The sequence below is a fragment of the Rousettus aegyptiacus genome, unplaced genomic scaffold, assembly GCF_014176215.1.
Source record: "Rousettus aegyptiacus isolate mRouAeg1 unplaced genomic scaffold, mRouAeg1.p scaffold_m13_p_1, whole genome shotgun sequence".
Lineage (NCBI taxonomy): Eukaryota > Metazoa > Chordata > Mammalia > Chiroptera > Pteropodidae > Rousettus > Rousettus aegyptiacus.
This window is the reverse complement of record NW_023416284.1, coordinates 64,390,563-64,416,230: the sequence shown is the minus strand read 5'-3', so window position 1 is coordinate 64,416,230 and position 25,668 is coordinate 64,390,563. Positions and strand designations below refer to the sequence as shown.

The window sequence follows — 25,668 nt, the reverse complement described above, 5'->3', positions numbered from 1 at the left end:
AATCTAAACCCATGGCTAATATTTTTAAGGCTGTGCACCCTTGGACCTCAAACACTACTTCTTGCCATTGCATACAGTCTGGGTCTTCCTCTCAGGAGCATCAGAATAACTTATGAACATTCCATTTGAAATGTAACACATAGAGTGAAGGGGAATGTCTGAGTTCCTTAGTTTTCTAGTTTTGATTCTAGCCCATTGTGAAGCCCAGCTGTATTTCTTTCCCTTGATTTCCAACAGGAAATCTGTATTTCTTATTAAAATTTTTTCTGCTTTTAAGCAGATTTTAGTTACTTGCAAAAAAGAATCGGACCAAAACAGGCAGCAGGCTTTAATTTGAAATCTAAAAGCCTGGAATGTCTAAGCAACCCAATTGTAAAGCGGAATAATGATTTTTCAAAAGTACATTGAAATAATAACCTTCTAATCAATGCTATTCATGAGAATCACCCATTTTGACTCAAAGACTTTGAGCCAAAATGCATCCAGAGAAAATACACGTCATTCATGTAAAAATAATCATTCTCAATACTATTGTGCTTGTGAAATTAAAAACTGCATTTAATTACATTTTCCATGACAGTAGCTTTCAAACCTATTTTAGGCAATATTTAGAATATTTAGAATATTTTCCTCTAATGACATCTTAGGTTCATGCCCAATGCAAAGCACAGATCTGCTCTGGCTGAAGCATGTGCGGATGTCTGGGTAAGGGCATGTCTGCATGTGTGCACCTGCAGGCAGAACATCCTGCCTGATGGCCAACCTCTCCCCTGCCAGAGACCCCCTGAGACATCACCAGAGAACCCCTGTGGCCTATGTGAATCAGAGCCTGAAAACCACTGTACTAGAAAAAGATAGACACCCTTTTAAACTTTGTCATGAAGAAGAGACACCAAATCAATTACACTCCTATCATTTACCTGTGAGTTTTAAAACTCTTTCCATCAACATAAATATCGATATCTGGGCAACAATGTTTCACATAAAGTTTCAATAAATCTTCTCCCAATTCAGATGCAGGTTCCAAATCATAAATATCTTTAAAAGAGAAAAAAAACAAGACTAAAAAATAGTTTAACATTATATATATCTTAAATATTTGCATTCTAATATTAACGAAAGTTTTTTTCACATAGTTATCTTGATTAGCTATTGAGAGCAACAGTGATTGAAATATTTAAGTGGTAAATTAAAAAGAAAACATTTTTAAATCACCTATCCTTTCTGCTTTGAAATATATATTTCCACTTATATTTAAATTTAGACATACTTTTAAATATATATGTACATTTAAATATAGGTAATATTATCAAAAAATTATACATCAACATTGAAGCAACTGCATAAACATCTGACTTAGAACATTTTCCAATTTTGGTATTTTCACTACTTAATTCTTTAGTGTTCCTGGATTTACGGCCAGAATAATTTGTGAACCAACAGATGTTTAACTGATATCAATGGGATTTACACAGTACTTACTATTAGTTTAGTACTATACATGGTATGGCGAGATATAGAAAATAAATATTCTAAAAACTACATCTACTTCAAAAAATTCACAATTTAGGTAGAGAGAAAAACACTACAGTGTATATCTCATAGCTTTGGCAGTCCAGACGTACTTTCTTCAGTCTATCAGATGAGGATCAGTCACTGGGGACAGATTCCCACTAAATAAATTTACAAATGTATATATTTATAAACCAGATGCCAATATTAGCTCTACTATCAAAAGAGATCCAGAATCGAATCACTACTCAATATCTCCACTACTACCACCCTAGTCTAAGCCACCATCACCTCTCATCTGGATTTCTGCAGTAACTTCCTAATAGGTCTCCCACTCTTGATGCCCCCAGTCTATTTTTAACAAAGCATTCAGAGGCATGATTTTAAAACTTAATTCAGATCATGGCCCATCCCAGTTTAAAAACATATGGCTCTATTCTTTTAAAGTAAAAGCCAAAGTCTTACAATGGCTTACTAGTCTCCACAACATCTGGTTCTTCAGTTACTTCTCTGACTTTGCTGCCTAACCTTTTGCTAATTTCCATATTGAACTCTTTCTCATGCCTTCAAATGGCAGTTTATGCTCCCATGTTAGGATATTTTCACTGCTATTTCTTCTGCCGTGACCACTCTTATTCCAGATATCTACTTGGCTATCTTTCTTACCATTTTCAAATCTTTTGTCTAAATGCCACCTTTTCAATGAGGCTGACCATGACCACCCATCTGTAGTTGCAACTGCCATCAATAGCACTCTGTTAGGGAGGAAAACTTTTACTATCCTAGGAAAATTTCTACTATCCTAGGTTCTTTCAGCTGGTCTAATAATTAAATTGACATGAGATATATTAACAAGAGACAATAACCAAATTTTGTTACATACATATGTATAGGAACCCTATATACATGAGAGTCAGGGACCTCACATACATGAGAGGTTCAGAGTCAAAAAGGTAAAATGAGGTAGAAATGACATCCTGAGCTAAGGAATGAGGTAAAGTACCTGGAGCTTCAGAGGGGATGACGGTAACTCACAGGACAATAAGAAGAGTAGATGTTTAGTAATTAGATGCTTGCCTTGCCATGTGGATAGCTCATAAAAAGTTATTTCTGATTATAACACTTATTACGGGCAAGGCCTCCAATTTAAATTCTTTAAGGAAGAGGTAAAAGTTTCTCTGGAGCCTGCAGAGTCTCAAATGCTTTCAGTTCAAAATAATCCACATGAAGTGGCACAACTTGAGTAGGCTTATTCTGAACCCCCTCAACTCCTAATGCCCCTTTCTCCATCCTATTTTTATTATAGCATCTCCCTTTCTAACTTCTTCAAAATATTTATTATCTATCTCCACCCCACCTTACCTTCACTAACTAAAATGTAAGTTCTCAATGGGCTGGAATATTTTAGTCATTGAAACATCCCTTAGAGCTAGAACACAGTGCCTGCCATATAGTAGATCCTTAATATTTGTTGAATAATTAACATATCAAATACTACATAATAAAGATTTTTGAAGAGAAAACATAAAACTGCAACCAAAATTAGACAGAGGAAGAAGGGAGATCTTACTGTTTCTCGATATTCTTATAGAAGACTTAAAGCACATAAATTAATGGGAGATACCCAGGACAAAGAGTCTTCATTTTGATGATTCAAAGATCAGAATCTAATTTTTGACACATAGGGAAACTATACTTTTCAAAAGAAAACCAAATTAACTTGATAGATGATTACCTATATCAAATTCCATTTATATATTCAAGTAACCTACTAAACTTGAAAATATCACAGTGTGGTATAATAAAAATAAATATTTAGTCTTTGCCCCCCAGTTTCTTGCACAGAACTCCTAAAGCTCTTGGAATTTCATAAGTTATAGGAATGTATTTATATATTTATAAACCAGAAGAAAAATAACAAGCCCTTTTCAACCATATCTGAGTTTATGCTAATGTGGAGGGGCCCCTAGATGGACTCTTGTGGGAGCTGGTCACCAGAAAGACCAAACATGTGAATAGAAAGTGGAAACTTTCAGTCCCACTAGCCTCTCAACTCCCACATCCCCAGGGAATGAAAGGGGCTGGAAATTAAGTTATAAAAACTCTTGAACAACGAGATTTAGAGAGCTACTGAGTTGGGCAACACATTAACTTGCTGGAAGGGTGGTGCACCTTGAGAGAGAATGGATGTTTGCTCTGTATACTGTCCCTTCCATCTCATACCTCACTCTATGCATCTTTTCAATTTGGCTGTTCCTGAGTTGCGTTTTTTACAATAACTCAAATATTAGAAACATAAATAAAATATGAGTCATTCTAACAAATTATTAAACCTTGAAGTGGGATGGTCATGGGAAATCCCGAATTTTAGTTGCTGGGCACAAGTGTGGGTAGTAAAAGGACCATAATATGTCAACCCCAAACAAGCCACTTTGGCATAAGGAATATTTTGAGCTAAAGATACTTGAGAATCAGCAAATGCAGGAAAAGCTCTTTACCTCCCCCTAACTGCCTAAAAATAAAGCATAAATTTTCCCTTTTGTAAAGCAAATTTACATTCATAAAAGAAATTTCCATTTGTAAAGACATCTCCTTATCAGGAAGAAATTACTTTCATCACTTGACTCATCTACATAACAAGATAACTCTATTTACCACACATTTTCTCCCCTCACCTTCCTTTAATTTGCCTCCACCACCCAGTAGCTCAAAACTCTTTTCATTAGTTTAGCCCAAAATGATAGAAAGGCTCAATCATCTGACCATCTTCTGAGTCTCATTTCTTTGTGAAACTCCTGGTGCAAAAGTAAGTACATAATGAAAGCCCTTTCCTCTTCCTGTTAATCTGTTTTATTTCAGTTTAATTCGTAGGCCAGTCACAGAACCTAAGATGGTAGAGAAAACATCTTCCTCTCCTACATTAACCTAGGCACCCCACTGGTGACTAGAATCTGAAGTGAGGGCAATCTTGTAGGACTAAGCCCTTAATCTGTGGGGTCTGTGCTAACTCTGGTTGTTAGTGTCAGAATCAAATTTTTGGATATCTAGTTAGTGTCAGAAAATTGGTTGGTGTGTGGGGAAAACACACACACATTTGGTGTCAGGAGTGGTACTGAAAAAAATATATAATCTAAAAAACTCAAAACTCAATGTTCCTCAACCAGAAGTTACTATTCCACTCTACCCTAAACGTGTTCTGCTTATAGTCCTTAAGCCTGCAAAATGGTACCACCCAACACCTTAAAATGGTTTATGAATAAGATGACTACATGTCTTAGTTTGCTTGGGACAGTCTCACTTAATGCCTCTAGCCCCAGAATAATTATCAACAGCAATAATAATTTTTCACTTTCACTCTCTCAATAGAGTCCCAGTTTGAACAATAAAATATAAGGTCATCCTTTATATAAGGCTCTTCATGATCTGGCTTCTGCTTATATCTCCAGTCTCATCTCTCACTGTGACCATTCTTGTCCCCGACTCCAACACATACAACAAACCATTTCCAGTTGTCCCAATATGTCAGCTAGGTACCTGCCTCTCTGTCTCTATGCATGCAGTTTCCTTTGCCTAGAACACTCCCCTACACTCCTTTAGCTTGGTTAACTCCTGAATTTTCTTTTGGGATTCAATGCAGACATCACTCCCTTTGGAAGCCTAAATCCAGGTTATATGTGCCCTATTTGCGTCCTAATCACACTTTGTACATAACCCACTTATCTCCTACTAGACTGCAAAAGAGGTATGCTATCTGCTTTGTTCACTCTTCAATCTTCAAAACATAGCACAAAGTCAATACTCAATTAAATAATGCAATGATTAGAATGGCATTCTGTGAACAAATAGCTAGTAAAAAACACAAGAGGTGATAAAAAATAGTTCTTTGGAAGGAAATGCCAAGTAATTCAGTAAGATAAGAGCCTAGATGATATGAAGGGGTTGTGAAGACAGGGGGCAGCAGAGTTCTAGGCAGCAGTCAGTTCAAAAAATCCCTTTAAAGCATAGCGAAGAATTTGAGATTTATATTAAGGCTACAGGAGATTACTGAAAAATTTTAATAAGGGGAGTGCCGTGATCGGACTTGTAATTAACATTGTATTACTTAAGTGGAGAGGCTTGGTGACTAGCTGGGGTACAAATTCTCAAGGAAGATATAGCAAAGTCCTGAAATAAAGAAATGGCGGGAGGATAAAAAAGAGAAGTATTTAAGAATATTTAGGAGATAAATCAGTAGACATGGTCATGAGTCAAATGAAGGGTGAGAGAGTAACTGAGTAGAAATATGGGGATATAATTCACACTGATAGAATATTTAAGAAAAGAGCAGGCTGGAGAGACAAGCAATTAGGTCAGTTTGGGACAGGGTAAATTTTGAGATTTAAGATATATTTAGACAGATACTTGGTTGTTGACTTTGAAGCTCAAAAAAATTACAGAATACCAATTATTTAAAGAGCAGAAAGATGACATGCCAGCAAAGGATACTTAGGAGTGGCCAAGAAAGAAAATCTAGAGAGCACAGTGTCATAGAAGACAGAAGAAGTTTCAAGGAGGGTGGCACTGACAGTATGAAAGACTGCAAAGTTAATAACATGTGGATGACAAGTGTCTGTTAAACTAGTAAACATGGGGTTTTCTATGGAGTGATGAAGAAAGTAGCTAAAAGACAGGGAGCTAAAAGGTAAAAGAGCTCTTTTCACTTACAATTTGTTTGGTCACTATAGTCTGGTGCAGTGGGGCCACTGCAGAGCTCTAGACTAGAGGCAGGAAAAAATGTGTATGGAATACCAGCTCTGCCAACTGCTACATCTGTACGACTGTGGGAAAGTCCTTTACACTCTTTGAGTCTTAGAGTCTTATCTATAAAAGTCTATAATCACATCTTAGTGTGATCGAAGACTAAAGGATCTGTCTCAAATCTAGAATAGACATTTATTCATTTGTTCATTCATTTACCATAATTAGGTATATGAATGTATACGAGAAGAATCTAACTGACCTTAAATCATTTTGTTATTGTTGTGGTTGTACTAAACATCAATAATAAAATCCTTTAGTTATACCTATATATGCATTCAATTCTGCTGTAACACTTGCTTTGAAAACATAAGTTTGATCCAACACGATAGATACACTAGGAAATAATCTGAGAATAATGTGAAATTTTCATTTGCTTAGGTCCAAGTTTGTCCACAAGAAGCACTAAGTCAATGCAAAAAACTGCACCCACTGAACTGAACCATGTAAGAACACATGAAACACACATAAACACCTAAAACATCTACCAGATACTTTAGTTAATTGTATACATCATGAGCCACACCCATCCATATCTGGTATTACAAATTCCCATCTGTTTTGAGATGGATTTCAACCAAAGGTTGAGAAACCATTTTCTATGAATATATTTGTGTTTCTGCATAGTCTGGCCTTTCTGAGTAGATCACTGGAAAATTTGGATAAAGGATAATTAAACAGCAAACATGCCTTGGAAACTAAAGATAATGTGATGCTTCAGAAAGATTTACAGATGTTCCTCCCTCCCTCTCTCCCACCCAAACCATTTTCTTACACTCCGGGGTAGTGAAGCTACCTTGCCATTCCCTTCATTAGAGAAGATTTATTTACCTTACATACAAAGTGTCTGTCTTTCTGTCTGTCTGTATCTCTCTCTTTCTCTCTGCTTGGGAGGATAAGCAAATCTGCTAGCAGCCTATAAAAGTCTTCAAATTTTGGCATTCTTCTCCTGTGGTGCAATCCCACTACATGTAAAGGGTAAGATCAGGCCCTCATGACATAGCCTCATGAAGATTGGGATTGAGAACTGATACTTAGATGTTCTGTGAGTAATAAAAGGTTTGTTCTCTCATCTAGAGATCTCGAGCTTCCTGTTAGAATATATACTACATATCTATTGACTATATCTATATTCTTAACATCCTCCTTCCACCAATTCACAATAATTCACAAGCTGTAACCCCTGTGACACCCACTTCTACAAACAAACCACGTCAAATGCCTTATTTATCATAGTATTTATGTATTTCTTAACCATTTGACAAGTTTGAAACTATGCTACCATTCTTATTAGGTTCCTATATTTTTAAAATGTGTCACAACATAATTTTCAGTAATTTTTTGTGTCATGACGAAAAGTAACACAGTGATTTTTGTGTTGCACAGTGCATTATATTGCATTATAACAGAAATGGCTCTGTGGTCTGCTAAAGCTTTTATTGGTATAGATTAGAGTAAGAATGATGACATGTGAAGGCTTAAAAGGAAAATTGTGAACTGTGTGTGTATTTATTCATAATAACTCCATCTCTAATTACTTGGGAAAACTGGAAGTTGACCACACTATTATTTTCATTTACGCATAAAAAATTTACTTTCATGTACTTATTATAAAAAGAGATATTGAGCTGATTTTTGAAGTATGTTTTTCTCTTACCGTATATAATTACTTTCATGGCTATCAAGCTTTATAAAAATCCACAAATAAAATGCCTCACCAGTGGAAATTAAATTGTCTTCCCAGTTGCTGATAGCATCTGGAATTTCATGCTTCAGAAGAGAAGAGTCAGGTGATTTTTCACCTAAAAATTCCATAGATGGTCTTCCGTCATTGGCAGGACACTTTCCAAAACTGAAGTCATGTTTCATTTGTGGTGTCCCACTCTCGACTATTTTTTTCCTAAGAATTTCCTCTTCATAGTTTTTTATGTTTCTGTTTGATGAGTATATTATCCTAAAAGACAAAATATAAAAAATTAACAAAATAATGGTGAATTTTAAAAGCTAGTTTCCCAATGTGTGGCTTTCATATATAACTACATATTTTTAAAACCTTTTAAAAATCTGGACTACCGTAAAAAAATCAATCTAAAATAGCAAAAAGTTTTAAAAATAGTCTATAAAATTTTTAATGTTAAAAAGGAATATATAATGCCAACGAATTCGATAACCTAGATGAAATGGACAATTTCTAGAAAGATATTTACCATCATATCTCACTTAAGAAGAAACAGGGTATCTGAGTAGATGTAATAAGAGCCTGAATTAATAATCAAAAACTTGCCACAAAGAAAGACCTAGAATAAGGTGACTTCCATGGTGAATTCTACCAATGTTAAAGAAGCATTAACACCAATCCTTCACAAACTTTTCCAAAGAACAGAAGAAAGCACTTCATAACTCATTATGTGAGGTCAGTATTTTGATCTTGATACAAAAGCAAATGCAGCCATCACAAAAAAAGAAAACCACAGGCCAGTATTCCTTAAGGATGAAAACATCCTTAACAAAATAGTAGCAAATTGAATCCAGCAACATATAAAAAGAATTACATACCATGATCAACTGAGGTTTATCTCAGGAATTCAAGGATGGTTAAACACATAAAAATATCAATTTTTACACCATGTTCTACGGTCTGAATATTTGTGTCCCTTCAAAATTCAAACATTGAGCCCTCATGAATGGGATTAGTACCTTGTGAATGGGATTAGTACCCTTATGAAAGAAACTTCAAAGAGATCCCTTGCCTCTTTCCACCATGTGAGGGCACAGTGAGAATTCAGAAATCTGCAACACGGAACAAGGCCGTCACCAGAATTCTACCATGCTGGCACTCTGATCTTAGACTCCAGCCTTCAGAACTGTGAGAAATAAATTTCTGTTGTTTATAAGCCACCTAGTCTATGGTATTTTGTTATAGCAGCCTAAGTGGGCTAAGATACTACATCAATAGGACAAAATCTACACGATCATCTTAATAAACACAAAAAATGCATTTGACAAAATCCAACACTTAGGATAAAACACTAAACAAACTAGGACTAGAAGGGAACATGCTTAACCTGATAAAGGACATCTAAAAACACTATAACTAACATCATACTTAACAGTAAAAGTCTGAAAGCTTTCCTTCTAAGGTCAGCAGAATATCTTCTCTCACTTCTATTCAACATTTAACTGGAGGTTCTAGCCAGGGCAGTTAGGCAAGAAAATAAATAAAAGGCATCTGGATTGGAAAGGAATAAATAAAGCTCTCTTTAATTACAGATGACAAACTTGTATGTAGAAAATCCTTGGAAATCCACCAAAATAAAAAAAATCTGTTAAGTTCTGCAAGGTTGCAGTATACAAGATCAATATGCAAAATTCAACTGTATTTCAACATACTAGCAATGAACAAACCAAAATGAAATTAGAAAATAATTCTATTTACAACAGCATCAAAAAAATAAGACACTTAGGAACATATTTAATAAAAAATGTAAGGCTTGGATACTGAAAACTACAAAACAATGCTGAAATCAATTAAATAAGTGAAAACACCCTATATTCATGAATTGGAAAATTTAACATTCTTAAGACAGCACTACTCTCCGAATTAATCTATAAATTCAATACTTATCAAAATTCTGGCTGTCTTTTTTTGCCGAAATTGACAGGCCAATCATCAAATCCAAACAGAAATGTTAAGAGACACAGAGAGCCAAAACAATCCTGACAAAGAACAAAGTTGGAGGATTCCCCAAATTCTAAACTTCCTACAAGGCTACAATCAACAATACTGTGTGGTACTGGCATAAGGATGAACATATACATATCAGTAGAATAGAATTGAGTGTCCAGAACATACATTTATGGGCGACTGATTTTCAACAAGGGTGTTGTGAGATATTGTGATTAACAATAAGAACTATATAGTTGGTCTCTGTCCACAGTTCCTGGAACACAGCTCCTAAAACTCTTGTAATTTCTTATTTAAGAACCATAGAGAAGTCTTTTGTTATAATACTTGGTTTTGTTCCCAGTTCCTGAAATAGCTCCAGAGGGATAAAGATGAAATGGGTGTCTTTTGTCCTTCATAACAAGCCCCTTTCGACCATACCAGAGTTTACATTAATGAGGTGATTTTTGGAAAGTCCTCAAGGAGAAGGGTAGTTTTTATGGAAACCAACCATGTGATTAGAGTTGTCATTTTCTGTGCCTCCCCCACCTCTGAGGAGGGGAAAGGTTAAATTAACACTAATGACCAATGATTTAATCAATCATGCCTGTGCATTGAAGCCTCCATAAAAGCTCTAATATATGGGGTTCGAAGAACCTCCAGGTTGATGAACACGTGAAGGTACTGGGAGAATGGTGTGCCCAGAGAGGACATAGAAGCTCTTGCTCTTTCCCACATACTTTGCTCTATCTATCTCTTCCATCTCACTGTGCCCAAGTTGCATCCTTTTATAATAAAATGGTAATCTAAGAAACGTGTTTTCCCCAGTTGTGTGACTAGCTCCAACAAATTAACTGAACATAGAAGGAGGTCGGGGGAAACCTCCAAGTTATAGCCAGTTGGCCAGAAGCATAGGTAACACCCTGGTCTTGGGACTGGCATCTAAATTCAGGGAGTAGGGGACAGTCTTGTGGGAATGAACATTTAACCTGTGAGATCTGATGCTTTCTCCAAGTATACAGAATCAGAATTGAGTTAAATCTATAGGATACCCAGCCAGCTGTTATCTGGAGAATCTCAGAATTGCTTGGTTGGGGGGTGGGGGAAATCTCCACAAAAACATCAGAAATGAAGTATTCTATAAGTACAGTATTAAGAGTGAAGGAGAAACATAGAAGTGTGTTTTTCTTTACAAGTATCTTATCCAAGGGGAAAAGAACAGCATCTTCAAAAAAATGCTGCTGGGACAGTTGGATATCCAAATGCAAAAGAATGTTAATTTCATTTTGGATTGTTCATATTATATACAAAAATTAATTAAGGATAGGTCAAAAATCTAAATTTAAGAACTAGAAGTATAAAACTTTTTAAAAGTGAACACAGGTATAAATCTTCATAACTTTGTATTAGGTAATGGTTTCTTAGATATGTCATCAAATGCACAAGTAACAAAAGAAAAGGTAGATAAAAATGGAAATTATAGAAATTAAAATTTTTTATGCTTTCAAGGATATCATCAAGAAAGTTAAAAGACAACCCACATGATGGGAGAAAACTTTTATAAATCATATATACAATAAAAGACTTGTGCCAAGAATATATAAAAAAGTTCTACAACTCAATAACATAAAGACAAATAACCCAATTAAAAAATTAAATGTTAATAGGTAATTCTCCAAAGAAGATATCCAATCTGCCAAAATACACATGAAAAGATGTTCAACATCATTAGTCATCAGAGGAACACAAATCAAATCCACAAGATATCATTTCATACCCACGGCGTGGCTAAGATCAAAAAGACAGATGATAACAAGTGTTATTAAGAATATGGGAAAATTCAAACCCTCCTACATGCTGGTAGGAATGTGAAATGGTGTATCCTCTTTAGAAAAAAATCTGGCCATTCTTCAAAAGTTTACCATATGACCCAGTACTCCTAGTGTATAACACAAGACAACGGAAAACATGTTGATTTAAAAATCTGTACATAAATGTTCACAGTAGAATTATTGATAACAACTAAAAGGTCAAAAGAACCCAAGTGTCTATCAGTTGATGAATGGATAAACAAAATGTAGTATATATTCATATGTACCGAAAAGAATTAATATAGCAGGCCTGTTATCCTTTGAAAGACCTGCTTACAAGGTTGCCCCTTGGCTGGTATCTGAAAACATGATTTCAGAAGTGTTCCTAGCATTCTCTAAAAGATAAGAGTGGCTCATTATACCTAAACAACTGGTTTATGCTGCACTCCTGCTTTCTTTCGAGGAGTCTGAAATATGGGTGGCTATATATTAGGCAAATCCTGCATATGTAACCAATCCCCAATAAAAAACCCTGGATGTTGAGCCTCTAATAAGCTTTTCTGGTTGGCAACATTCCAGAAATGTTGTCACAAGTTGTTGCTAGGGCTTAAGCATGTCCTGTGTGACTCCACAGGGATGGAACGGTTGAAAGCTTGTGCCTGGTTTCTAGTGGACTTCAACCCATGTGCCTTTTCTCTTTGTTTTCTTTGTGATAAATCACAAAGTGGACAGGAGAGGGTTCTGTTTTTTAGGTGAGAGAAGAGATATCATGTTCATATGCTAACAATAGAGAAGATCTAAGAGAAGAGAAACATTTTTTTGAAAACTAAAAGTTGCTGAAGCAATGTTTCTCAATAGGTGAAAAGGAATAGGTTGAGATCTACTGGAGAAGCAGTGGAATTGATTTTAGAAGCACTGACAGTTCATAACAGTAACAAGAGGAAAGACAAAGCATAAGATGCAGATCCAAGTAAGTGAGTAGATGTGGGAGAAATCTGTGAAAGTTTTCTTCCAATTACCTTGCTTTTTCTCAATGAAATAGAAGCAAAGTCATCAAGTGAGAATGAAGTTAAGGGAAGAGCAGTTGAAAGTTCATGAAAGAGCTGTAAAACAATCCTCAAGGAAGAGTGGGAGACAAAGGAAAATACAGGATTGCATGTAGCATGACCCACATACTAATCTGTCTTAAATCACTAGCATGATTTAAAAGCTTGTGTCTGGTTTTCCATGGACTTCGACCCATGTGCCTTTCTCTTTGTTTCCTTTGTAATAAATCATAACCTAGAGTAAAGGACCATGATTTAAAGTGAGACTGATGAGTATGTTTTTCCTCCTGCCATATTCAACTGTATGGATGCAGGATTGGAGTTGTCACCAAGAGCTGCATTTAAGGTTTGGGGTCTTCATATGTAAATATGACAAATTCTGCTAGGATAAGGGAACAGAGGCTGTATGTAAAGGAAGTAATACAATGACAGGAATTTAAACAGTTAGGATGGAAATGAGGACATAACAGGATAAGAAACAATAAAAATATGATGAGATTAATTGCAGTTCCTGGTGCTATTGATGAATTATTAAGAGTTGAAGTTTTAAGGGAGTAAGCTAGAAAGATAGGAGGTAGAAATTAAGAGAGTGAGATGCTTGGAATCAGATTATGGTTTCAGTAATTGATAATGACATGATTTAGAATTTCACATGATAGTGAGTGGTTGAAATAGGGTAGAAAACAGGAATTAAAGGAATTAAAAGACCACGGTATCAGAAACACTATCTACGTGGTAATTGCAATTATCAAGATTTATGTTACTAGAGGAACGAGGAGGACTAACCTGGGGGTCTATACATGACCAGTGGCATAGACTTACAAGATGAGATTCAAAGACAGGGGGTTTAGGAAGAAGGGAGGGAAAGGTCTAAAGACAGTTATAAAGTTTATAAGCATTTTAAAATGTACCTGGGAATTTGGTTTTATTGAAGTATGGTGAAGTCAACAGATAGAATATGACTGCCATTGAAAAGATAGTTACTTAAAGTTCCCAAGAGAAGGGGGCCAAATCACACCAGGCAGGGCCAAATGGGGAAGCAAATGTCTTGGTCTGGAGGCAGGAGATGTCTGAGGGCAAGGCATAAGCAAAAAAGCCTTTATTGTGGTATTGTGGTAAGCAACTGAGCAGGTTTAGTTTTGGATAGTTTGAATAATGAAGGGGCCCTCTGGGCTGTAAGGGTGGTCTTTAGTTGTCTGGTAGCAGGCGCTGTGATGATCAGGACATAGGAATACTGCTTCCCGGAGTGTAAGAACCAGATAAAGGAAGTGGGTGTCAGAATGAACTCCAGATTGGTTGGTTGGTTTGCATATCAAATGCATACTTAGAGGAATTAGCGAACCCTGGGAAGAGCAGTCATTCCCTCCATCAGGGTCAGTAGGGCCCCAAATGCCAAGTTTTCCAGTACACAGAAAATAAGAAAATACAGTTAAATATAGTAAATACAACAGGACACTTATCACACTGACTTCTAGCCCCACTAATATAAGGGATTTTTCAAATAGCCACCACCTGAGAAGGCTGCAGGGGAAATGGAATCCTTTGTTCTGTGTTCTGTGTTTACCCGACTGATACTTTATCCTCGCATCTCCTAGTTACTGATGTTAAACCGAAAATTCAAAAGTCTTCCTTGTTTTCTTTCCTTCACACACAAACATACACGCATTCTCTCACACCATTATAACAGGGAAAGTCTTATTGGGAAATCAAAGATTTTTATGATCCTGAGTTGAATTTTAGTCACAAAGCACTTTCCACTGTCAATCATTTGAAGCATATCTGAAGTCACTATATAAAAAAAAAAAAACTTCTCAAAGACAGTATTTCCTACTCCAACTCAAGTACACACCAAAGGACTCTACAATAAGTAACAGCATAAAAGAGTATTTCAAAATCTTTACTGATTATTTAAAGAGAAAGGGTGTGCATTGAAGACACTTATAAGGCATGAATTTCATACAGTAAAAACTCAAAAATCTATTTTATCAGAATTTTTACTGAAAAATTTTAAACTCGTATTTCACATTATAATCCTCTACTTACGCTTTATATTAATAAAGATAGGTTTCAAGGCAATATGCTAAAAAAAAGGGGGGGAGGGTACATACAAGCACTGTCTATGTGTAAGAATTTACATGAGATGCCACTGGGGATGTTCACATCAATGAGATGACCTAATCTCAAGTTTACATAACCACAGACATACATGACTAATCTAATACAAAATAAAATGTGATTAAGTGCTTAAAATAGAAGACTATAAAGTGCTTTGAAGCTCAAAGCCATTTACTCCAAACTCCTTGTTCTAAGAGAAAACCAGGCTAAAAGAAATCATAAAACAAGATAACGCACAGCCAGAGGCAGATCTCTGCCTTGTTAAGTCTAGTGCTTTCTCCACTCTACTGTCTCTCATTCAATCTTTTTTTCTATCAGTTTATTTTTAATTGTATTATTAAGGAATCCACTTCTATGATTGTCACTAAGCCCAGGCTGGGTTAACAGTGATTAATTCCGTAAGTAACTACACCCAACTCTGGACTTTCTGGTTATAATCACTATCTTCTCTATTTCAACTGAAAACCCAAACTCACAAGGCCTCAATCCCTGGCCTCCTTTTATTCCTGTAAAATGCTAAAGAAAACTATGTAAGAGGCTTTTTCAGAAGAGAAGATCACTTTGTCTTCCCAGAAGGCAAACCTTCTACTTTGCTTTATGAGGCAGATAGCAACCCCAAACCATGAACAGATTGGGACCTGCGCAGGCCTCAATTCTATCCCTTTTAATAGCAACAAAGTATAACATTAATGTAATTTCTCACCTTCTCTGACACATAAAACTTTGACCTATTCCAAGCATCTTCTAAGCATACACTTAATAGCAAAAAATATGTATAATTTCATAGGGCCTACTACTATGAATAACACATTAAAATGTATTCAGTGTTTACTGTGTGCCTGGTCACTGTGCTAAGTGCTGCAAAAGCATCTCATTTAACCTTCACAATAACACTTTGAGGTAGATATTGTTATTATGTCCATTTTTTCAGGTGAGGAAGCTAATGGCAAGTGATTAGTTCAAGTTCATACTGTTAGAAGTGGTGAACTTGACTTGACTACAGAGCCTGCTCTTAAAACAAAGCCAGTATACCACCTACTAGGAAATAAACATACATTTAAAATAGAACAGTGATGAGCCTATGATCTATACTGAAAAATAATAATGATTTTCTAAGCTGCTCTTAAAGTATCTGTTTAAATTATATACGTCATACTGTTCTTATACACGGGAGAAGCCAAGGTTAAGGCAACATTCCATTTATATTATACAAGTTTCATACAAGAAACTCCAAAATAATAGAAAAATAGATAACTCAAGCAATGGTCGGAGCATAAAATGAAGAAAAATAAGCCAAATTACAAAAATTTAATCATTTAAAAAGAATTTTCTATACTAAAGTCAACATGATTTTGATTATAAACAAAAAGTATGTCAGCAAATGGCTAAAAGATTAGCATCTTAAAAAAATACTTAGGATTCAGGACATAAAAACACAAAAATCCAACTGATTAATCATAAGTCAAACAGATAACTGGCACTGGCATTAAGGACACACATACAGACAAATAGAATAGAATTGAGAAACCAGAAATAAACCCTAACGTTTATGTGTGTATTAGTCAGCTTGGGTTGTCATAACAAAATATCATAGACTGGTAGCTTAAACAACAAAAATTTATTTCTCAATATTCTAGAGTCTGGAAGTCCAAGATCCGGGTGCCCGCATGCTTAGGTTCTGGTGAGAACTCTCTTCGAGGCTTGTAGTCGGTCACCTTCTCACTGTGTCCTCACAAGGCAGAGAGAGAGTAAACTCTCTTGAATCTCTTCTTACAAGGGCACTACTCCTATCATGAGGGTCCCACTCTCATGACCTCATCCAAAACTATTTACCTCCCAAAGGCACAATCTCCAAATATCATGATATTGGGGGTTAGGGATTCAAAATATTTATTTTGGGGTAAAACAATTCAGTCAATAGCAATGGACATCTGATGTTCAACAAGGATGTACAGGGAATCCAATGGGGAAAGAATAATCTCCAAAAAAGGTACTGGGATAACCACACACAAAAGAATGAAGTTGGATTCCTTCCTTACACTATATGAAAAAATTAACTCAAAATGGATTATAGACCTAAATATAAGAGCTAAAAGCATAAAACCAGGAAATGTTGCCTTCTCCACCTAGAACTGCTGCTGGTGGTTTGAACTTCATACCCCACGACCTGGTCCTCTTCTGGCTAACATATGGCTCAATAAACATTTTCTTTAAAAAAAGGGGGGGGGGACAATGTGGATAAACTTTGAAAACTTTATGTTTAGTAAAATAAGTCAGTCACAAAAGACCACAGGTTGTATGATTCCAATTTTGTGAGAAGTCCAGAAAAGGCAAATCCATATGTACAGAAAATAGATTAATACTGCCTAAGGCGGGGAGGTGAGGGAAAGGAGAGCGACAGATAATGAGTATGGGGTTTCTTTTTGGGGTGTTTAAAATGTTCTAAAATTAAATTGTGGTCATGGTTGCACAACTGTGGAAATAATGAAACCACTGAATTGTGCACTTTAAATGGGTGAATCATATGTGACATGTGAATGTGCCCTTTTCATTGCTAGATAGGATGCTGCCTGATTCATGAATCGCTTAATAAAGCCAGTTAGATCTTCAAAAAAATAAATAAAAGATGTTTTTCAGAACCAGTATTTGACATATTTGTAGTACTATACAATGACATAATAGCTAGTACTGGCTTGAAAAGTTAGTTCCACATTTACTTATGTGGGGGTTCAGAACGAGCTACCTCAAAATGTGCCTTGGTGGTGTGCAGATTATTTTGAGCTAAAGGCAATTTTAGCTTCAGGCTTCAGAGAAACTTCTGGCCCTCCCTTTAACTACCTAAGAACCTGAATTAGGGACCTTGACTCTTTTAAGAGGTTATTACCTTCTACTTACTAAACATCAGCTATTCTCATGATCCTGCAATGATCCTTAAAAGTCCCTAAGGTGTATTATCTCATCTCTAGCTCAGAATGTATTATAGATTTCAATCCCTCTTTCTATCTCTCTCATGTATGTGGGGTTTCCGTGTACATGAGATTAAATTTGAGTTTCTCTTGTCATTCTGCCTCCTATTAATTTGATTATTTGCTCAGGTGAAAGAAAATGGGAATTTTCCTCTTTCCCCACACTTACCATCAATACACACTGAAACCAAGTATCACTAACCAGTACACACCTATCCCTTTATAAAGGGTCTTAACCCAAAACAGGGCACAATAAATATTTGCTGAGTAAGTGTATGTGAAGGATAGCAGGACAGAAACCACACTGAAGTATTTAGGACCTCTCTAAAGTCATTTAAATAGGTTTTTAAAAAAGAGATGTAATTTCAAGGAACTACTTCGTATTTAGAAAATACTTCCTGGATACAGTTAGCAAAAATGAGTGTCAAAAAATTACACACACGTGCAGGTAACAACAAAGTATTAAAATGGAATTCTATTCAATAACAATGAAGATTAATTTAAACTAGTTTCTCCCATTATTTAGCTGATGACAGTTCTCTAAGTTTACCAACTACAAGTTCCCTAAACTACTAACAAGTTCAATTAAAGTTCTATTTTCAAAAATTCTGCCCACATATAAGCCATGAGAATAAAAAGTTATTTCATATTTTTATCAACATACATAATTTATTTAATGCTTTGCCTATCAATAATGCGAAAGTCAGTATATAGCAACAGTTCCCCAGAAGACTTTTGGCAGTATCTGGAGGCATTTTGGTTGTCACAAGTGGGGGAAGGGGCACTATAGGAAGAATGGGGAGGGACAGTGCTACTGGCATCTAGTGGCTAGAGGCCAGGGATGCTGCTAAACATCCTAAAATGCACAGCACGGCCCCCACAACCGAGTATTATCTAACCGGAAATGTCAACAGTGCCACTGTTGAGAAACTCTAGCATAATTCATTCAGATTACCAGAGAGCACACAATTCATTTCTTCTCTCTCAGGATCAATCTCAGCTTAGTTAGTACTTCTCCTCTCCTAATTCAAGGGTTCTAATATTCTAATACTAATACTTAATCTCTACTAATATTAATTACTCAGATAATTGGGAATTTAAAGGATTTTTCTTAGAAAGTTATAAAACATGAAAATATATAAAATAAAAACACACATACATGTTTTAAAAATTACATATTAGGTTTAAATTTTAAAGATTTTTAAAAAGCACTTACTGCAAAAATGTTCTAAATTCTGAAGCTTCAAAGTTCTCCACAGCAATAGGCTCATGATTTGTTAAATTATTTGATGTCTGTCCAACAGTATGAAAATAGAAGTCAGGAACCCTTGCTAAAAGTACTGCTCTGTGGGCTTTGAACAAAGTACAGCCTACAGAGAAAATAACATCTGCATGGAGTTCTTCCCTTAGAAGCCTGTCAGGAATAAAAAGGAACCATAGTTCAGTTAGCGATGTTCGGATATATATAATATACACATTATTATAAGTTTTAAAAATAGCATATACATATACACTAAAAAATACAGAGGCAATGTAAAATAAATATAAGTTAATATAAAAATGAGTTTGTTCTCAGTACATTCCAAAGAACACTGTTTAACATTTAGACCCTAATTTTCTAAAAGTTATAGTGAAAACAAAAGTAATTTCACTAAAAGAGTAAGACTACTTTTCTGAAAAATATCTTTTTAATTCCTTCTAAATACAAAATTTACCTTCTGCTATTTATGTTTATTTTCTATTTTAAGACATATTTTGAAAAAAGAACACAAAGTAACATGGTTATTGGCTACTGCGAAGAATCGATTTTTTAAAATCTTACTAATACTGAAGCAAGAAAAGTACAGTCAACACGAGCAAACCAGATACAACAATAGACAATACAGATTAGAAACTGGTACACTTTGTTCTGACTACTGTTAAATACCAAGCCTGAAATGTAGGCTTGGCTGTCAAGAATGTGACATTTGAACCCTTTCCCTAGCCTCCTCGCCCCCACATAAATATAACTAATCATGCTCTAATCTATTATTAAAATGATAGACTCATGGGGGAAACCCATTCGAATCCCTTTACTTAGGTACAGACATAGTACATAAGCCCACTAATTACATGTACAATAAAGTGATGGAAGAGTGGAAACCAGCATCATAATAGAAATTATCATAATCTTTTGTCTCTGTGGTAACTATATATTTTTACTCTCTAAATACTAAATAATACTTCACATTACTGTAACATCAGCAGTAGCAAGGTATGTATTCTCAGAGGACTTCTGTATTGCAGGATATAATTGGCAATCGCCCCAGTTCGCTACAGGAGGTACAAGTAATGGATAAATATATCCATTACAGTGAAGCTTAGAATGTTGCCATTGACATCGACACTCCCTTAAGACCAAGTTAATGGCTCCTTCCTCTGATCCCATCACACTCAGTACATACCTCTATTACAGCGCTTCTGTCATTGCATCATTATTTTTATGTCTTACTCTCTACTAGACAATGAACTCCCCAAAGGCAAAAACGGTACATCGTCAGTATATATCAAGAGCTCAGTATCTGCTTGTTAAATTTTGTTGTGTTTTACCCTAAACAAAACAAATGTTTCAGAGCACAAAGCTTTCAGAATCTTGGAAATAAGGATCAAACAGATATATTTTAGTCAATATTTTCATCAATAAATTATTTACATAAGTGATTTCTAAAGTTATACGAAAATGTATTGGTCTCTCGAACATTAATAAAAACTTAAATTTTACAAATAATTTGTTCCTTCCTCCCACCCACCTTCTCCCCATCCCCAACTCTTTCCCAAGTGAGTAAGAAAGCACTGCAGCTAGTAGCCATACAATCTTCACTGGGGAATTTGCTCTGTTCATAATAGATGTTCGCAGTATTTGTTAAACAAAAAAAGGTTAATGTGTTTAAAAAATTAACTGAAAATATAGTGCTTTTTATTTTATAGTGAAACCACTTGTATCAGTTATTAGTATATATTGTATGTGTTACAAGTAACAGAATATTTCACCCAGACCTCTTATGGCTCATCTAATAGTAATGTCTAGAGGAAGGGTAGGTTGGAGCAAAGACTCAACCATAGGTACATGTCAAGGTACAGCTTCCTTCCATCTCATTTCTCTGCTAACTACTGTATTAACCTATCTAAAGCATTTTAGACTGCTGATTAAACCTGGTTATCACTAAAAATTTATTGAGCATATACTACGTACTAAGCACAAGTGACATAAAGATGACTAAAACATAAAATCTCGCCTCAAGGACTGCATAGGATAGTAGGGACGCCAGGCCTGAAAATTAAATAGCACAAATAAGTAAATGTTTTTTCAGAGACAGTCATAAGAGAAGACTTTATAGAGGACATGAAAACCAAAGGGGATTTTAAAGATTGAATAAGAGTTGGTCAGAAAAGCAAAGTAAGGTAGAAAGGAGTTCGTGGCTCCATGATTGTTACAAAGGTATGTGTGAGTGTGGAGCTATAAACTGGTCAGCAGAGAGTATTTGGAGATGAGAAGTGGCAGATGAAGCTTTAGGAATAAAGATGAACAAGAGGTAAAGAGCTTAACTCTCTTTTATAGTTGAAGGGAAATCACCAAATGATCTGAAACATGGGCAAATTTATTTTTCAAAATATTACCTGTTTCTCGTGTGGAAGAGGAATTAGAGGAAAATGAGAATGAAGATGAGAAAACTACTGCACGGCACAGATGAATGATGTAAAGGGCTTGAGCGAGGAGAGGATCAATGGTGACAGAGAGTATGGATGGAATTAAAATAGGCAGTACTTGGTGACTGGATGTAGAGGGTGAAGGGAAGGGAATAACCTAGGATCTCTCTCTTGGCTTGGACAACTAGGTGCTGGTGATGCCACCAACCTTTAATCTATATTTGCTATGCCAATTTCCCTCTTAAACTCCAGATTGTCTCCTTGATATGGCTTCCTGAAAATTCACCATATTCCTACCTTTCAAATGTCCTAAGTTTTGGTGCCACTTTCCCTGTTCTTACATATCTAATTGGTCACCAAGCTCATAAATTGCATATATAAATCCCTTTCATCTTTTCCATTTTCACTGCCATTATGTATCTGCTGACTATTACAAATCTAGCTGGTTTCCTTATTTCTAATTACTTTCCTCAATTCAAGACTTAATCTTCTATTTAAGACACCACTGGCTCTCCACTGCCTCCAGAATACATTCTAAACTCTTCACTGAAAAAAAGGCCTCCACAATCTATTCTTAGTTTACTTATTCACTTTCATCTACTGTCACTCTGATTGCCCGCTGTACTCCTTCCAAATAAAGCTACCAAATTCACTTATTATTTATATAGGGCCTTGCTTTGCACCACATGACCCTAATGCTCTTAACCACATCTTACCGGACAATGGACTGAGCTAAGTTTAGCCATCAGCCAACATGGTAGTTAAACAAGTAAACTCTAGCAGAGATATTCTATAGTAAACGGGGATCAAATGATTGCACTCTAAGAGAGCTGTAAAGCAAATCCAAGGTAGAATAAGAAAAAGAAATGTGTAAGGAGAGAAGCAGAGATGAAGGAACAAAGTTACTGGAAGATAAGTATGCATAACTAATGTAGCAGAGTAGGCAGAACGACTGGCCTCATATTCTGATCGTGTGACCTTGAGCAAGTCACTTTAATGTCCCTGGGGCCAGACTTCCAAAGTTCTTATTCTGACTCCACCATTTCTTCTCTAATGCTCAGTTTCGTTATATGTTAAATGGAAATAATAACAAGACTTACCTCACAGGAGAGTAAATAAACCACGACATGACAACCTAGTATCTAGGTAGTAGTAAATATTAGGTATTTTTACAACAATTGTCCTGAATAAGGTCCATTTCTCAATGAGGTCTTACTGTACAGCTGTTGTCATATTCCCAGCAGCTTTCCAATGCTACAGCAGACCTTGCTTTTTGTCCGTTGAAACTGTTTCCTGTTTTTCTTCACTTCTCCTTATATCCTATTACCTCAGGTAACCCAGAGATGTCTCTGTTCCTTACTATTGGGAAGAATCTAATTAACTTGCTTTCTCAAGCTAATAATATCAAGCTCTTTCAAATCTCCGTGCCTTTGTAAACCATCATCCTTGTTTAGATACCCTCTGACTTCTCCCATCCTAGTCTGTACCTAATCAGCCTTCACAAGGTAACTCAAACGGCACCCTATAAAGCCTTCTCTAACTCACTTAAGTCCCCATTACTTTGGTTTGGTTATTATCTCTCTCACCAAAGTGTAAGCACAAATACCAAAGCCATATTAATCTTTGATTCTTTAGGACCTAGTACAGAGTTAGGTACATGGTAGGTGCTAGCTACTTCATTAATATTTGCAGAATAAATCAACGATATTGCTGAACTTGAAGAAGATAAATTTAGCATAACATTTAAGGTGGTTGGATGAGTGTACAAAGTTTATTTGTAGTTAAAAAGACACTGTACCTATTTTTCTTTACTTGGAATAAGGACTTGGGAGTTCAGTATCCTATCCTTACTTGCTGCTAGGATGAGGATTAACTGTTCATCTGCTATATTTTAAACCTCATTTTCTCTACATAAATTAGATGTGTTACCTTCTTTAAATTAATGACACTTTAATGCTCACAATACAGCCAAAAGAATTAAGCCATTGAAGAAAAGCACCTCATCCTTAGGTATTCATTTATCCTAAAAACAGAACAACTTCAGTCTTATTTTTTCCATCTTTTACATCCATCCCCCACTGGTGGAGACAAAGAGACAAAGTGTCTCTGGTAGACGGGCTCAAATTAAAAGGACATATTTTCACTTTACAAAGTTCAGTTTATAGCTGCAGAGCTTTATAAGTGTGAGCAAGAGGAAACACTTTTTAAATGTAGAAAGCTGCACAACTGTTAGATATTAGTGTGTTTATGCCAGTTTAGTAGTTCTCAAAGTGTGACCTAGGCCAGCAGCACCAGCATCACTGATTTGGACCTTGTTAGAAAGTCAAAAATCTCAGGACTCATCCCAGACTAACTGAATCAGAACAATGGTCTGGGACCCAGTAAATCTAAGTTTTAATAAGCCCTCCACGTGATTCTGATGCACACTAAAGTTCAAGAAACAATGTTTGGGTAAAAATAAAAATTCGGGAATATTTCTAAGCTTAATTTTTTTAATAAACAGAAATGATGTCAGCTGGATTACCGTAGCCTGGGTTAAGCTGCACAACAACCCTCCATTTGCTTGGGTCTTCATGGGAGCTGGGAGTTGCTGGCAGCTGTAGAGTGTTTTGGGTGGAGAAGGGAAGCTAGGTGGCAATCACGGAGGTATCTCTATGTAAGCATCTCTGGTAAATTGTTTAAAGAGAGCTCAGAAGAAAGAGACCTCCAAGGCTCCAATAATTCGTTCTATTTTCCTCATCCTAAATAATTTTTTTCTGCCTAACTTTATTATTTTTCTTAAAATTGTTTAAGCTTATAAAAAATTGTGTACGTTTCGGGGTCATGAACCCTGGAAGCACCCGACCTTAGAGATACGTCTTTCAAAGAACTAAGCCTATTCGTGTTTTTTGGCATGAACTGGCGCTGCACATAAATACACTAACTTAGGTTTTCTTTTTGAATTTGGTACGTGGTCACCCACGTGCTCAGGATTGGTTGCTTAGGAAGAGCGAACGGGCTACGTGGTGAGGATACGGGTAAACGTCCAGCAGTAGCCTGAGACGAGAACATGGTGGAGTGGAACGAAGGGACCGAGAAGCAGCAGTTTCTGCAGCGAAGGTTGGCGCCTTAAAAACTGAAGCTGCCAGAGTTCCCGCCTCCTCCTACCTGAGCAGATCCTGGCTGAGCTGCTCCGACACCATCGCCTTCAGCCGGCGCCGCTCACAAGGCCCCTTCCTCTGCAACCCCTTATTGCAAACTTCGGGGGACCCTAGAAGTACGACGGGGTTCGCGCTACCCTCCCCACATCCAGCCATGTCCCACAAAGGTACTGGCGGCACCCAGCAGGCCCAGCACACGGTCTCACTCCCCGCTTCGCGAAGAAAGGGGCGTTTCCGACCGAAGGTTCGGCCCCTACCGGAATCCGCCCCCTAAGGGAAAAGGTTGACGCCTCTCATCAGTTTGTAGACTGTCCCTTACAGCAGCCGGACCGCAGTCCGGGGAAACCCCGGAGGCCGGGGCCGTACCGGCACGTGACCCGACGAGGCTTTGCGCAGGCGTAGTAGGCTTTGTTTATCTCTGTTGGTCGGTACCCCGCCCCTCGTTGCGTTGGGGCGAACTGTCCCCCGACGCTAACCAATCCTACCTGGTCCTCTTTTCTTTCCGGGTGGTGCTAACCATATATTTTAGCGGGTGTTTTATTGAGGCCCAGTTCAAATCAACTTATGCAGCCTTACTACAGTGTTATCTCTTCCTGGGATGTCAGTACATTTTTTTGCCAAGAAAAGACGGGTTTCACAAGACCATTCTTGCGGGCAAGTCGCACTCCCTTAATAACTGTAGGCAGGAAAAATTAAGGATGAAAAAAAATCGAGAGGGTGAAAGAGAACTTTATAGAATTAGCGGGAGTCACAACACTCCAGAGTCCTCTACAAAAGGTGTATACAGTATCTAGAGTGGTGCATATAACTGCTCTTGGTCTTTAGCTGAGAAATGCTAGGTTAATATTACAGTGCTTTGCATATAAAGCCATAAAACTTATGATGGGAAAGAGGAAATAAAGTTGTAGGGGCAGAGCCTTTGAGCACGGA

General features: G+C 36.6%; 1 protein-coding gene across 3 annotated transcripts in view; it reads right to left on the bottom strand.

Moving 5' to 3' along the window:
• BTBD8 (BTB domain containing 8) overlaps positions 1-25,096 on the bottom strand; it is a 91,106-nt gene extending 66,010 nt beyond the window's left edge. For 2 of the 3 annotated variants that reach the window (XM_016134283.2, XM_016134284.2), the window contains exons 1-4: positions 24,746-25,096; positions 19,128-19,325; positions 8,028-8,263; positions 921-1,038 (exon numbers count right to left, since the gene is read on the bottom strand). In XM_016134283.2, coding sequence (XP_015989769.2) covers positions 921-1,038; positions 8,028-8,263; positions 19,128-19,325; positions 24,746-24,894 — 701 coding nt within the window. In that variant the 5' untranslated portion in view covers positions 24,895-25,096. Of the gene's footprint in view, positions 1-920; positions 1,039-8,027; positions 8,264-19,127; positions 19,326-24,745 lie in introns of those variants that run through there. The other variant, XM_016134286.2, reaches the window with a different exon arrangement.
• Positions 25,097-25,668: the final 572 nt, after the last annotated feature.